At 32.0% G+C, this 16,545-nt stretch overlaps 1 protein-coding gene, 1 long non-coding RNA gene and 1 other non-coding gene across 3 annotated transcripts; 1 reads left to right on the forward strand and 2 right to left on the reverse strand.

Moving 5' to 3' along the window:
* The first annotated feature begins 1,358 nt into the window (after positions 1–1,358).
* On the forward strand, positions 1,359–1,430 carry TRNAD-GUC. Its single transcript has one exon. It is a non-coding gene; the product is annotated as a tRNA-Asp (tRNA).
* Positions 1,431–3,849: 2,419 nt separating this feature from the next.
* Positions 3,850–5,327, reverse strand: LOC117921974. The gene is made up of 3 exons (XR_004652420.1): positions 5,154–5,327; positions 4,655–4,757; positions 3,850–4,054 (listed from the first exon to the last, which is right to left on the reverse strand). It is a non-coding gene; the product is annotated as an uncharacterized LOC117921974 (long non-coding RNA).
* Positions 5,328–5,457: 130 nt separating this feature from the next.
* Positions 5,458–8,039, reverse strand: LOC117921973. Its single transcript, XM_034839921.1, has 7 exons — positions 7,858–8,039; positions 7,383–7,760; positions 6,819–7,043; positions 6,475–6,722; positions 6,256–6,363; positions 5,585–5,677; positions 5,458–5,477 (listed from the first exon to the last, which is right to left on the reverse strand). Exons 1-5 carry the CDS (start codon positions 7,969–7,971, stop codon positions 6,330–6,332), a joined length of 999 nt encoding a protein of 332 aa, XP_034695812.1. The 5' UTR covers positions 7,972–8,039; the 3' UTR covers positions 5,458–5,477; positions 5,585–5,677; positions 6,256–6,329.
* Between the last annotated feature and the right edge of the window lie 8,506 nt (positions 8,040–16,545).

The following is a 16,545-nucleotide window of genomic DNA, read 5'->3' on the forward strand; positions in this document are numbered from 1 at the left end:
GATTTGATATTTTAGAATTATTATTAGTAAAATCAGAGATAAAGATGTTTTTGTAAAAGTGTAAGTGTGAGACCTTAACCAGAAATTATCCTCAAGAAAATGTTTACTAAAAGTTTAACAACATCAAATGTAAAACAGCATCAACTCACAAAGCATCTTTTGTTTTTATTATTTAATATAAGTTAAATTTGTGACCAAATTATTTATGATATGCTTCTTAGTTAATTATGTCTAATAAATCTACAATTCAATTTATTTATTTATTTTCATATTATTTTATTTCAATCAAAATTTGGAATTACGGATTAACGGGAGATGGGGGAAAAGTAAAAAATTTGTGTATTATAATAAATATAGATAAATTTTCATATTTTAAAAATGATAGCATCGTTAAATGAAATAAGTAATTATTGATATTAGCTATAAAAAAAAATTATAGTATAATAAATTAAATAACTAAATTATTAAAAACACCTATAAGAGAATTTTAGATTTTATTAAAAGTTAAAAAAAATGTTCAAGTAATATTTGCGAAATCTTTTAAAAAAGATACTAAGAAATTTGGTCGAAACATTTCTAATAATTTTAAAATATTTTGTGAAAGAGCTTTTTGAAAAATTTAATAATCTCATTTATAATTTTTTTTAGATTTTTTTAAATAATTAAATATAAATCATTTGATAATGATAAAATTTTGATAGTCAACTCTAAATTAATAAATGCTTGATTAAATTTAAAAATTTAAACATTTATAAAAATCTTTAAATTAAACTAAAAATAACCTATTAATAATAAAATATTTGATAAAATATCAAATATTTAAACAAAATTAAATTCTATCAATGATTAAATAACATATATTTAAATAATTGTGTTCATATTTGTGAATTAACAATTACTTGATTACAACTAAAAGTTCAAATATTTTAAAAATCTCAAAATTAAACAAATAAAAAAAATTTAATAAAATATCAAATGCAAAATTATAAAAAAAAAATATATTTTTTAGATTTATTAGGATTTACATAAATTTAATTTTATTAATACTAAATAAAATTAAAATACAAACAAACAAATATTTTATAAAATCTATTCCATATTTATGCTTATCTAATCTTTTTATTCAATCTAATTTTTTCACATACAAAAGAAATTTTTGAGAGGGTCAAACTTGTATTTTTATTTTTTTTAACTTTCTAAAATTCCTAAATAAACACAAAAAAAAATAAAAAAATTGCTTTTAAAATTTGAGTTCTAAACCCGGTAGTTTTGCTTTTAGGCGAAAGTTCGTTTATGGTGATTTGCAGGTAATATAAGTTAGTTATAATTATATAATATATAAAACGCAAAATCAAAAAGTCGTTGTAGTATAGTGGTGAGTATACCCGCCTGTCACGCGGGTGACCCGGGTTCGATCCCCGGCAACGGCGAATTTTTGCCCTTAATTTCCCTTGAGTTTTGATGGGCTTGCTTTCTGCAATGAAATGCTTGATTTTTACTGAAATGACTCTTTGGGATGAGGAGACTTTGAAATATTTAATAATCGTGAGCATGAAAAAAATGAGTAGGAGATGATGAGAAAGGTATGATGCGAATCTATCTCTTTGAAATCAAGTCCATGCAATTAATCAATGACAATCATCTATGCAGTACAATGTCCAAGGAAGATTTCTTCATTACTAGAAGCAACTTAGTCGGAATCTGCAATCTGCAAACAAATGTGTTTTAACATTGAGGTTGTCGTTGACCCTCCATGCACGGCTCTACTGGTCGGCTGCTTGGGAATGGGATCCCATATTTGCGTCTTGAGCTTACCCAATGCTTAGTCTCTTGGGGTAGGGATTGTGTACTTGAAGGTTTTCCCCAGACCTGTTAAGTAAAGATAAATCCAACTTTCCTAGACAAATATAGAGGTGGAGAGAAGGTTCATACCCCAAGCCCATCATCAGTGATGCATACAGAATCATTAGCAAGCAAAACAACGTCTAACCTTGAGGCAAATCTAGCTTGAACCCCATCAACAACATTATCCAATAGTTCATAAACCTAAAAGAAAGCATAGTCGATCAATTCAACAAGAAGTTTTCAGCTGAGATGATTTCAAAATTAGAACAAATGTTAAAGGAAAGAATATACCCAATGGTGCAAACTGCGATGCCTTGTGCTTCTAATATACATTCATGATCTTTTCCTGATACGGTCTCAGCTTTTCAATACATAAAATTATATCAGACAATCATCAGAGAAACAATCGATGACTAAGTTACAAAAGACCCCGTGAACCAAAAAATCACTCCCACCCAGCTCGAAAGGTAAGATTGGTAGATTGATCCTTGACACTATCATTCTAATCAATGCATTGAGGATGCCTCACTGGGCATAAGAATAATGAAAAATCAGAATATGCTACGGATGCAAGTAATGTAGCATATATGGTTGTTGAGAAGCGCATTGAATTTTGAGCTTTATTAAATCATTGGCTGGTGTTCTGTTTGACTGCAGAAAGCCTTCTCAAAAAAATAAAAGGGAGTGGGGTCCCAAAATTTCAAAGTTTGACCCGGCCCCAGATCGATCAAGTGACTAGCACAACACTTAATTTCTATGACTCCATCTGAATTTAGCTTTTGAACAAACACTACTATGCCTAAAACCTGGGATGTTCACATGTCTGAAATAGTTGCTCAACCTAGTCATGAAAAATATATATATACAATATCAGTTCCAAGAATACAACCTAGTCAGTTTTCCTAATAATGATAACTGGACTTGGAAAGGCAGAACTTGGTGTGATCACTGTCGCAAACTAGGACACACCAAAGAAACCTATTGGAACATACATGAAAAGCCTGCAAATTGGATGCCAAATAGACCACCTTCAAACAAAGTTGTGGCCTAGCAGTGACCACTGATAAGCACACACTATCTGAATCAACCCTCTTCAGCTAAGAGCAAATTGACCTTTTTTAGAAAATATTTAGTCAATTTCAACCAAGTCCTGCAACTTCAGTCATCAGAAAATAGTTTAATAACTCGAAAATGTATTTTTTTTTTATAAGAACTCTAAGTGTCAATTGACTTTGGAGCATCAGATCAAATGATCAAGGATGCATTCTTATTTCACGCGTATAACCCCTTGTTCTCTATCCACAGTTGCTAGTATTTGATCAATAGTTATCTCAAAGAACCTTGTACTAAATTCTGTGCTTTTGGTTCCTAATCTGACTTGCAACAAGCAGTTCATGAGCAAAATTATTAGAGACCTAAATTGTGTTGATAATTTTTTTCCCACTCATTATGAATTTTAGACTTGGACTTGGAGCTGAGGGTTGGGAATGTAAGGAGTGTGTGGGACTCTATCTCTTCGAAGTTGATGACTTTGTTAAAGGTCAAGCTTAAGGTGCTCATTGTGTTTCATTTCCTTCTATAGTGAGTCAATCTAATAGGGCTCTTATTTCAATTCCAAATTTTAATAATAAAAGTGCAATCATGTTATGACACTTTAGGTTAGGCCATCTTAGTTTCACGTATCTCAAAAAGTTGCTTCCCTTATTATTCATTAATAAAAATCCAATGTTATTTCAATGTGAAATCTGTCAACTATCCAAATGTGCTCGAAATTCTTATGTTGTTCAACATTACAAAGCATCACATCCATTCTCTATCATACATAGTGATATGGTCATCCTATGTCAATAATGTCTTAGCTGCTAGATGGTTTGTATCCTTTGTTATTGATCACACTAGATCACTTGGATATTTATCATGAAAGTAAAATTAAAAGTAGGTCCTGTTTTATAATTTTCTATCAACAATTAAATTAATAATGAAAACTTAATTTAAGAATCTCCATTGACAAAAAGTATCAAATATGGTCTTCCTTTTTCACTATTACAATTTATCCATAAACATCATACATAATCAACAACTAAAACCAACAATTTTACAACTTCTTCTTCAACTTTGAATTGTTCATAACCTTCACTACATCTAGTTTTACATCATTTTTCTTCCAAGTGCAAAAGGATGGTTGTAACTCACTTTCTAGATGCTCAATCTGCAAAATAATTGGGAGGGTCACATATTTATTAGTATTAACAAATAGTTAAGAAGCAACTTTGTAAATGAAATGTGTATATGCCAATTTTTAAATTTCCAAAATATCTTTCTTCCATTGCAATAAATTTCAAAATATCAAAAGAACTCAACAAACTCCAATAATTTTATTACACCAAATTTCTAAATATTTTAGAACTCTTATTCTATTTTTTTTTATAAAAAAAACAGAAAAAAAAAAGTTTTTATCTCATTGACTATTTTGGTATGATTTTTATCTTATTTATGAAACTTCAACCATTAACATCTTCTCATTCTTCTTATAGGTTGTACAAGACATTAGATGTTTTGCATGAGAAGGAACTAAGGAATGAAAAAAAAAACAAAAAAAACTAGAAGTCCGAAAAATTATAAAATTGTAAATTAACATATTTATGTAAAATTATAAAATTGTGTTAAAATATCTATGTTCTTCTTATTGTATTAGTATATCAACATTTAATAATATGAGGATATCCATTATCTAAATATGGAACTTGCATGAAATGATCTCTAAACATGGAATTGATTCATAAAACTTACAATAACCACAACATGTTACCTCAAAATTCTTTTGATGATATATTTTGAATTGTTTGTGGGTGTCCTTCATCAAGAGCAGTAGTGACGTTGTTAATAGAATGACCTATGCCTTTTTGTACAACCTGAAGAATATATAATAAACAATTTAACAACCAATTAGTAAGAGGTGCAATTTCCTTCCATAGGCTTATTTGTAAGAAGTCTTAAACTAACTTCCTATTTTTCATGTAAAAGAAAATGGAAGTACAAGATATTATAGACTTTAAGCCCATTAGTATAGTAGGAGACCTTTATAAATTTAGATTAAAGAAGTTTATAAAGCTAGTAATCTTAAAGACCAAAAATGCTTTTGTAGAGAATAGACAAATTCCTAATTCATGCACATGTAATGAAACTAAAGGCTCTACGAAAATGAGCTTGGACATGCAGGAATTTTTGTAGCTATGCTATTGTAGGATTTCTCCAAATCTAACTGATAATAATTTGTAGAGGAAATCTACAAAAGTTGTTACACCTACCATGTCTACTTGGCTTCACCTCTCAATATGCCAACTATACATCAATCATAATAGAGCAAGCCCCAAAATGATCCATATTGAAAACACTGCCAACTAGGAGTACAAAGATATACATTAACAAATTATCATTGTGAATAAATCCATTATAAAATTAACATTAACAAAATATTGACTACATCTTCAAAAGAATATGAAGTTGTATTAGACTATAAGTTATAAGAGGTACCTTCAAACATGAGTAATAATTAACTGAGTCACTAACATAACCCAATATGATCGAACTTCATTAATTTCCATTTCACTATATTATTTCTTCCCGCAAAACTGAATTGGAGTGACATATACAATTCACTAAGTTCAATTGACCAAAAAAATAAAAATAAAATGCTATAGTAAAATGACCAACCATATGAATTGAATTGAGTGCAAACCTTTGATGTTAGTTGGTTTGGATTAGCAATGATTTCCTTCATATATCTCATCACGTAATACCCACATTCCACACTACCTGGTTGTCTTGGGCACTATGGGAAAAGTATCAACAATTGCAATAAACATTAGAATGATGTTCTTACTTCTTTAGCATCTTATTGATGATCATATTAATAACCATCCATTTTCTAATTTTGTCATAAATTAAGTGGTGAAGCAATATATTTTAATCTAAACAAATAAGTACTTACAACCACTTTCACCCAAGTTGGCTCCCTCTTTGATGTTTTCTGTTTTTCCGGTGGGTTGATTCTCATTGCCCTACAAAAAGAATTAAAAAGATGTTATTTAGACACTATCAATTGTATTAAAATAGGAGAAAATATATACTTACATGTTAACTATGTCCTTAAAATCATCACATGGTTGACAGGCCATTGGATTAAGGTAATATGCAATCATTTTCTTCATCTCCAATGCCACTAACACCCAATGGAAACTAAAGAAAAGAAATGAAAATTGTAATATAGTATCCACAAATTCAAACATCACAAACTAACTTACAAACACCATATTGATATTTAGGATAAAAGGTTACTCTGGGTTGTATGGAATAAGCATATATTCAACATGCTTTGTATTCTTTAGTCGATCTGCAATAACCCTTGACCTGTTTTCCTTGCTTCCCTATCCCATTCCAGCTTTTGAGACCAATGCTGGATTGACAAAAACATATCGTTCGGCCTACTTTGCATCAATCAACTTTCTATGCAAATGCCTGATTATAACCCACATGACAAGTTATCAACAATCATTATAGGTCATTAGAAAATAACCTTCTATCTCATAATCTTGTGAAAAGTCATTCAAAAATTATAAAATCCCTTACCAGATGTAGTATAAAATACAATTGGATGACACTTCTTTTGATGATATTATCATTTCCATATCTTCTTTCATCATGAAGGTCTTGAAACTCTCACCAAAAACATCATCTGGGAAGTTTATAGGGTGTGTTCTTGATGTACTCAGCATGAGGCCAACCAATCTCTCAAAATTTTTCATATCTTGTGGTTTTTCACCCTTGGATTTGACTTCAACTTCATTTACTTTTTGTTTCTTTGCTTTCTTAGATGCCTGTACAATTAAGAACCATGGTACAAATCAAATTAACTAGTTTATATATATATATATATAAAGTCACTATAAAGTTTGGTAATTAAATTTACTTACTAAGATGGGAGTACGGATGATGACCAAATCAGTTGGCCACAAAACTTGGTAACCAATTGCAGCCCCAACAGTAGTAGTTTGTCTAGGAATAGGAATGGGAAGGGGTGCACTTGAATCATAAGGAGCATCAACAACTACTAAATAGTTGGGACCACATTCAAGTATAATTGTTCCACCTGCCACTATATTTTCCTTGGTGCCTATGGCCAGCTCACATTTTCTAACCTACAAAACTCAATTCACAGTAATCACTTCAATATTAGTGGGTTTATACAAAACTAACGTAAATGCATTATCATCATCAATCACCTTATAGCTCCTATTACAATGATAAATGCAATTTCATTTACATTCAATTGCAACAAACTTGCATGATAACATTTCAGTCCATTGCATATAACTCAACCCATAATTTAGACATATTCTATTATATGTTGCCACATCAAAGAAGACCATATATGTTGCCACCAACATTTGAAGTCAATTCAAACAACAAAATTAAATTAAATTATTTCTCGTATTAGAGGAAACTTTGTCATCAAATTAGCTTAACTGAATAAATACCTTCTTCTGTGGTTCTATTGATTCTGGTGGGGTCACATCTTCAACTTTACGGATTGGCTTATCCACTGCTTCTGGTAGGAGAAGTTGTTTTTGCTTCATGTTTGAACTGCTAACATCAGATTGTGGAGTAACAGCTCCTACTTGAGATAGTTTTGCTAGCACTTCTGCCTGAAATATTCTTTGTTCTTCTTTAGATGCTGCTATGAAATCCCTGACAGCACGATCTGCAGCACTATTGAAATATTGGCGAGGTGTGTAGTGCTTCCCTTTGGCCCTAACTCGACCACTATACTCAGGAGTACCCAATGCTTCCACAAGTATATCATTACTTCCACTAACACTTCTACCATTCTCTTGAGACTCATTCAATAGCTTGTCCTTAAAAAATATTAATTATAAAGTTAAATTGCAAATTTGTTATTGTAAATAACTTATTATAAATATATGTAATTAAAATTGAAAAATATTCACTTACTATTTTCTCAATTACTGGTATGGCCACTTCATCAAAGGTGCCGTCCTTTTTTTCCCTTGCTTTCTTCCACAATATGCTTCGATCAATAGTTTCAGTTGATCCACTTGCAACCATCTTTCAAAATAGGACAATGTATAATATAATTATCATATAACCCTATTATGTATTATGCATAAAATAAATAAAAAACAATTAATAGGCTTACACTTACTATTTCTTCCTTAAGACCGGCATATCCTTTCCTACTTAGATGGTGATTATAAATGTTTCTCTTTCTTCTTTCTTTTTGAATTTCTCGATATTCCTATAAATTAAAATTTTATAATTAATGAATGTGAATAAGAGGTATGTAAAGAGTCTTAATTATACCTTAAAGTTGTCATAAATCTATCTTTGACAAATATTGTCCAATCTTCATCCTCAATAAAAGTATATTGAATTGGTGGTCTTTTGAGGAGCTCCGGTTGGTCTTCGAAAGGAAGAATGTACTTCACTGTTAGCAAGTTCTTAAAGGACCGAAAGCATTTTCCCATTGTTAACATACAATTCCTCCTGCTTTTATGATTTAATGAAAAAACAGTCTGCACATTAATACCAAACTTTAGTAATTTCAAGAGGTTAAGAATGATAGACATTTTGCATCAAAGTGATTTAAATAAGAAATGGTTACCTCAATGTTGTCCCATAACTTATCCTTCAACTGTTTAGGTACAACATGCCAAGTTTTATATCTTATTAGCACCATAGTGCGTGCTAACATGCCTAAGTAGCTTGTTAGATGAACTACTGATTCTCCTATGAAAATGCCATCAAGATTGTACTTAACTGGCAACTTAACCCCCTTGCTTCTGTTTTTTATAATCATATGCTTCCGTGTCATCCCTCTGTACTTCCTTTTTATGGGTTTTTCTCCTTCCTTTGTCTCCATTCTTGTAACAAAAAATAAAAAATAAAAAATGATAAAGATTAGTTAAAATTATATTGCATATAACCTAGTCAAAGAATAATTGTAAAACATAATTTTTCAAAGAAACAAATCCATAATCATTGCACAATGAAATACAATAGATCATGAATTCAATAGATCTTTTTAGAATTGTTCATCATATAACAAGGATAACACTTCATTTAAACTTTGGAAAACACAACATGCATATTGATAATAAAAATTTTCATAATTTTTTTACTCACAAACATAACTAATTTAGTATCTTCCATGCACAATTTAGGGAAAAGGTTTTAGTAAATATGTTATTGGGAGATGTTAAAGAATGGTCAATATTTTGTGCAAAAAAATAAAGAAAGGATAAAAATTACCTATTTTGTGGCTGTTGCAACCCATTTCATGGCCTTGATTCATACATTAGCATTAAAATACAGCTACATAGAGGATTTGTTCTCAATCCAAATCCCCTCACAATCGCCTCGCATACATGTTGCATCTGAGTCATCCATTACATCAAACGCTTCAATTTGTGGCAATGCTCCTATAAAGGGATGGTGTTCAATAAAATTGTCAACAAAGTCTTCACCTCCTTCCATATCCAAGAAATCTTTTTGAGAAGTTGACAAAACAACCGACCATCTTGGATCAAGTTGGTCTTGCACATAAAATACTTGCTTAGCTTGGGATGCCAAAATGAAAGGATCTGATTTATGAGCAATTTTGTTAAAGTCAACTAATGTAAAGCCAAGATCATCAACTTTTATGCCATTTTTATTATCAACCCAATCACACTTGAAAACCGGTATCCGAAACATGGTATAATCAAGGTCCCAGATCTCGGTAATAATGCCATAGAAACAAAGCTCACCAAACACTGGATTTTGATCATTTGCACTTGCGATTTGCATTGTTGAAGCTACAATACTAACTCCACTATTTTGGGTAGCTCGTAAGTCATCTCGTTCCTTGGTATGGTATCGACACCCATTAATGACATATCCATGATATTTAGAGACATAATGGCTAGGACCATGAGCTATCCACTTAAGGGTTTCAAATATAGGTTCATTATTACCAATTGCAGCTTCAATCTGTAATTATAAATAATAGTTATTATGTATGTTAAACATTAGTAAAAAGAATACTTCACATTTTAACACCATTCCAATACCTTTTTTCTCAACCAATAAGTAAAAGTCCGCAGGTGTTCATCCTGGAGCCACTTTTGTCTTTTTGATTGATGAAGATTTTTCAATTTCAACCATTCCATGAGCTCTCTATGTAATTATTTATAAGAAATTCAAAGTTAATGTCTTAAAGTTATTTTAAGTATTAGACACAAATATTAAGTGTTAGTGGTTCTTACTCAATATAAGGTTGAACAATAGTTGTATTCTCTAAAACATAATGATGTGCATGTAACCACAAATTGGAATCAATTTTCACAACTTGACCTCTAGGTATTGGTGCCCCAACTTTGTGGTTAATGTTTGCACTAATAGGAATCCCAATCGCATCTACATTTGATAAATACTCTGTACAAAATTCAATAGCTTCCTCTGCAATATAGCATTCAGCGATACAACCTTCGGGCCGATTACGGTTTCGTACATACCCTTTCAAAACTTTCATGAATCTTTCAAATGGGTACATCCACCTTAGGTAAACTGGTCCACAAAGTCTCACCTCCCTTACAAGATGTACAGTAAGATGAAACATGATATCAAAGAAGGAAGGTGGAAAGTACTTCTCAAGTAAGCATAATGTCACCACCAAATCATTTTGTAACTTATCCAGTGCAGACACATCAACCACTTTGCTACATAGAGCATTGAAAAAAAAAACTCAATCTGCAAATAGCATGCCTTACATGCTTTGGCAAAAGGGATCGTAATGACATTGGCAATAACTGTTGCATTAATGTATGATAGTCATGCGATTTAAGACCATAAAGCTTCAAGTCTTCCATTGACACAAGGTTTCTCATGTTAGAGCAATAACCTTCAGGAACCTTTAATTGTGATAAAGTTTGACAAAAAACCTTTTTCTCCACTTTAGATAACGTATAACATGCAGGTGGGAGATAAGTTCGATTTGATTCAAACCTTGGCCCCAATTCACACCTTAAGCCCATCTCTAGCAGGTCTAGGCGAGAATTAAGTCCATCTTTTGTCTTACCTGGAATGTTGAGTAAGGTACCAATGATGCTTTCACAAACATTCTTCTCTATGTGCATTACATCCAAGCTATGACGAACATGTAGGTATTTCCAATACTCAAGATCAAAGAATATGGACTTATTTTTCCAACAATTTGTAGTATTGACATTCAACATGCCTCGGGAGTTTTTATTTTTTCCCCATGAATTAGAAATGACATCAATTTTCCTTAGGATTTCCTCTCCACTCAATGGTTGCGGAGGTGAGCTAAACTCTTGTTTACCATTAAATGCCTTCTTTTGTTTCCTAAAAGGATGGTTGCAAGGAAGAAATCTTCTATGACCTGTATATGAGTTCTTTTTCCCATGCTTCAATCTGTGAGAGAATGTATCTTCCCCACATATGGGACATGCAAAATATCCTTTAACTACACAACCAGATAAGTTTCCATATGCAGGAAAATCATTGATTGTCCATAGTAGAACAACTCTTAATGTAAAGACCTCTTGCTGATGCACATCATAACATTCAACCCCTACATCCCACAACATTTTTAAGTCATCTAATAATGGTGCTAAATAAACATCAATGTCATTTCCAGGTTGTCGTGGACCTGATATTAATAAAGATAACATCATAAACTTCATTTTCATGCATAACCAAGGAGGAAGGTTGTAAATGACCATTATAATAGGCCAACAACTATGTCTACTGCTCATTGAACTATGAGGATTTATACCATCTGCTGAAATGGCAAGCCTAAGGTTTCTAGGTTCTGAAGCAAAATCAGGCCATCTGTGATCAACTAGCTTCCATGACGGGGAGTCAGATGGATGACGCATTTTACTATCAAATTCTCTTTCTTGAGCATGCCATATGAGGTATTTTGCAATTTTTGGGGACTGAAACAATCTTCTAAATCTTGGAATAGGAAGAAAATACCACATTACTTTTGCAGGGACTCCCTTCCTCTTTTTAGTACCTGTTCCATCTAACTTCCACCTTGAAGTTCCACAAGTAGGACAAGAAGTTGCATTCTTCAACTCATTTCTATACAATATGCAATCATTGGGACATGCATGTATTTTCTCATATTCCATTCCCAATGTATTCAATGTTTTTTTTTGCTTCATACATAGACAGAGGCAACTCATTGTTTAGAGGCAACATATCTCCAAGAATACTTAAAAGCTCTGAAAAGCTTTTATCAGACCATCCATATCGTGCTTTCAAGTTGTATAATTTGACCAATGTAGATAACTTTGTAAAGTTTCTACAACCAGGATATAAAGGTTTTTGAGCATTTTCAAGTAATGTTTCAAACAATTTTGGGTCATTCTTATGATCATCATATGCAACTTGAACCATTTCTATTGTACTATCCACATCGTTAAATTCAACTGTATGATGCCATTCTGCCCTACTAGTTGGTGGTCCACTTGGAGCAGCGTCTCTATGCCAATACCATGTATGGTAACTCTGATCAATTCCATAGAAGAATAAATGTTCTCTAATTTTTTGAGGAGTGTGGAATATCGTATTACCACACTGAAGGCATGGACATTTAATGGAGTTTTTATACGTGGAATATTGTAATGCAAATGCGATAAAGCTTTCTACCCCATCTGCATAATCCTTTGATCTCCTATCCTTTGACATCCAAGAACGATCCATTTGATGTACAAGAGATAAACACAACTCCTAGATACCACCAACAACTAAAGTTATTAATAAAATCCTATTAATAGGCTTAAAATATATAATCTACCAAATTAAAATTTCCCACATTGTCACAAAACTTAGACCAATCCAAAAAACGACAATGTGCAAGTCATCTAACAATAAGCAATATGACAAGAAACATAATTACTATATTAGGTTATTCAATATTAACATAAAAAATGGATCTTAGTTCATTCATGATGTTTGCTTTATTCATGAATAGGAATGAAAAGCAAGATCTAACTTTTAGTCCTCTCTTATATTATTGAATACACCAAGTTTGAAAATTTTAAAAACACATAACCACATGAGACAATGATACCATGAACTAAAACAATTAACGAATGGAACTAAGATTCGAATGAATAGAAGCAAGTGATTTATACATGATTTAGGCATTCTAACATCTCCAACATCCTTAATTAGGTGGTGGTTCCTATCCCATATAGGAATACATAATCCCTATCTGTCAATTGCCAATATACTTAAATTCATTTTAAAGAAATTTCGGCAGCATTTTCCTATAGTTCTCCAAGTACACAAAATGGATAAGGCACAATATGTGACCTTGTCCAAATATGCACCCAGAGAACAAGAAGAAAGACTACCAAATTTTCTAAAAATTGAATTAAGAACAAGCAATTAACTTCATAGATATCATGTTTTCCTATACTGTCCAACTAGACAATTCAAACATCATTTGCAGAGAAAAGATCTTTATCACATGGAAGACAAATTTAGTAGTTGTCAACTTGAAACTGGCTTAAATATACCCACATTTCACATTTTGACAACTTATTGTCTTAGTATGTAATAAGAGAAACTTCTATCTCACAATGATACTTGAATGGGAATTCTAAGGTTTCATGCATGCATAGTTGATTAAAACTAAAACATAAATACTTATTAAAATATTACATCTAGTTATGTATTATAAATTATTCATATCAATTGCAATGGTGAGAATAGGAAAATATTGTTTGTAAGCATCACATTTTAGGCCTAAGTTCACAAACTTGCTAAATCCATTAAAGACCCACTACATAAAGTTCATGTTAAAATTGGTTCATCTCCAACCCCCAAAATGATTTATCAAAGTTACTCATTTTTTGGAGTCTTGATTAATTAGATAATTAATATAGATACATATAATTTGTATTAATATAATATCATGATATTTTTTTTCATTTTGTTTTTAGGCTTAGACTTGGGTAGATTTCCCAAGTAAGGCTAAAGTAGAGCTAAGCCGCACCTTGACATGTGTTCTACTTATGTTGGGGGTGACCATTCTAGTTTGTGGTCATAAGTGGGGTGTCAAATCTCAATTAGTTTATTGAATAGATGAACCAAACATGACGTTATTATTAATTAGATAACATGTTGTGTAACCCATTTAAAAATGAAGTTGAATAGCATCTTTTGTAACATAAGCAATGAAGCTTATGTCAGATTGTGAAGCTTAAATTAGTAGTAAATGTTGCACTTCGCTCGGGATGTCGGGGGTCGAGCTGCCGGTCAGCTCGCGGGGATTGAAAGGGGCAGCGCCCCTTGAAGAATTTTTTTTTATTTAATTCGAAAGCCACATGATTCTGCTCATAGGAAGCAATTATTGAGTTCCATGACACTACATCCCTTAATAAAAATTGTTGAAAAACTTTCTATGCATTCCAAGAGCCCATATCTCGAAATGGCATTTCATCAAACAAGTTATAGGCAGTACCTACAAATCCATGGAAAGCAAGCTCCTTTCGGCATGAACCATTGTACACAAATGGAACAACACCAGAACCATTTCCAAATCTTCCAGAGAACATAAGAACCAGAGAACAAAAACAGAGGAGAGACACAACTGAGCCTAAAAAGAGAGGTATAGTATCTTTTTATCGGAGATGCAAACCAAGAAAATAACTGATAATAAACAAAAACCACAACAGATTTACAAGCATTCACACTCAAATCCCAGAAATCAATAGTGAAGAATGTGAATCCATGGGAAAACGAGAACATATGGGCTCGTACCTAACAACTCTCTCTTTTGGGTTTTTTCTTTTCCCTTCTTTTCTTTCCTCTGTTCCTATGGTTCTTCGACCTTTCCTTCTTGCTTACCTCTTCAACCGAAGACACCTGCCTTTGCTGCCTCTTGTCTCTCCCAACCTACGAATCTAAAAAAACCCTAGCTTTCTCTCATATCTCCATTCATTTCCTTTCTCTCAATCCAGCACCCAAATAGTCAAATCAGTGGAACATCCATGAATGCTATCTTCTTGATTTGGAGTAAGAACTTCATTTTCTCAGTCGAAATTGGCTGGAGCTTCCTGGTTCAGTTAGAGACAGATTTGGTAATGAAACTTGAGTGTGGGCATCAGGTATGGAAAAGGTTTTATTACATTTATCTATTTTTTTTAATTGAAAAATGTGAGTAATTATAAAATGAACAGAAAATGACGCTTTTAAAAGCGCCAAGGTTGAGGTTCTCCTACAATGGCACTTAAAAAAGCGTTATTATTTGAAATGCATTGTACAATGACGCTTTTAAAAGCGCCAAGGTTGAGGTTCTCCTACAATGGCACTTAAAAAAGCGTCATTATTTGAAATTCATTGTACAATGACGCTTAAAAAAGCGCTATTATTTAAAAACGTCCTTATTTCTCCCATTAAAGCGCCAAGATAATGCAAGCGTCATTAATACCCATTTTTGAGAATAAATAATGACACTTTATATAAGCGTCAAGAAAAAAAACGTCATAAATTACATTTTTTGTAGTAGTATACAAAGCATCACATCCATTCTCTGTCATACATAGTGATATGATCATCCTGTGCCAATAACGTCTTAGGTGCTAGATGGTTTGTATCCTTTGTTAATGATCACACTAGAATCACTTGGATATTTATCATGAAAGAAAAATTAAAAGTAGGTCCTATTTTAAAAAACTTTCACTTCATGCTTCAAAAAACAATTCCAAGCCAAAGTACAAATCTTTAGGACTGATAATGTTAAATAGTACTTCCATTCCGTACTTGAGGATTATCTTCTAGATAATGGCATAGTGCATCAAAGTTTTTTCATAGACACCCTATAAAAAAATGGGATTGTCCAAAGAAAAAATTGATACCTTCCAAAAGTAGCTCATTCACTTATGTTTACAACTCATGTACCAAAACACTTTTAGGGTTTAGCAATTCTTATCATTGCCTATTTTATTAAATAGGATGCCTTCTAAAGTTTTGAAATTTCAAACTCCATGTCAAACACTCACTAAAGTATATCCTCAAAATAGATCACTTATTTCCTCATTTCCACCCAAAGTTTTTGGTTGGTCAACTTTTGTTCACATTTCTCCACAGAAGCAAAATTTCATCCCAAAGCTATAAGATGTCTATTTCTTGGCTATCTTGGCTAGTTATCATAATCCTTAATTATTTTTATATGTTATTAGAATAAAAAAGGAAGTTGTAGAATCTAATTCCATGCAATTCCGAATTCATTTGGACAAGGAAATGAGTAAGAAACCATTAATGGATTTCAGTAAGATATGTTGAGACAATTTTTATGTTTGAGAGTTTTGGTATTATTAGAGTTTGTTTTAGGTTTATAAAATATTTAAAATCTTCTAGACTTATCATATGTTAGATCTAGAGAGTTTCATAATATTTGGAAATTGTTTGGTTGGTGAGAAAAAGCGAGAAAGTGAAGAGCACTACAACATGTGATGTTTTAAGCAATCTAGAACTAATTTAGGTTGAGACTTAATTGATGATCTTTTGATGACCATTTGACTCAAAAATTAATTTGTAAGGTTTCTAAACTCATCAACAAACTATTTGACTCAAGTTTCACTTGTATTTGACTCCATTTCC

This window comes from Vitis riparia, chromosome 9, assembly GCF_004353265.1.
Source record: "Vitis riparia cultivar Riparia Gloire de Montpellier isolate 1030 chromosome 9, EGFV_Vit.rip_1.0, whole genome shotgun sequence".
NCBI lineage: Eukaryota > Viridiplantae > Streptophyta > Magnoliopsida > Vitales > Vitaceae > Vitis > Vitis riparia.

Excerpts from the sequence above, each read along its gene's own strand:
- LOC117921973 (XM_034839921.1), bottom strand. The coding sequence starts at position 7,971 with ATGGTTGCAAGTGGATCAACTGAAACTATTGATCGAAGCATATTGTGG. Across the intron at positions 7,761-7,857 it reads TACCAGTAATTGAGAAAATA|GACAAGCTATTGAATGAGTC; the intron begins GTAAGTGAATAT and ends ATATTTTTTAAG. Across the intron at positions 6,364-6,474 it reads TGTATTTTATACTACATCTG|GCATTTGCATAGAAAGTTGA; the intron begins GTAAGGGATTTT and ends GGTTATAATCAG.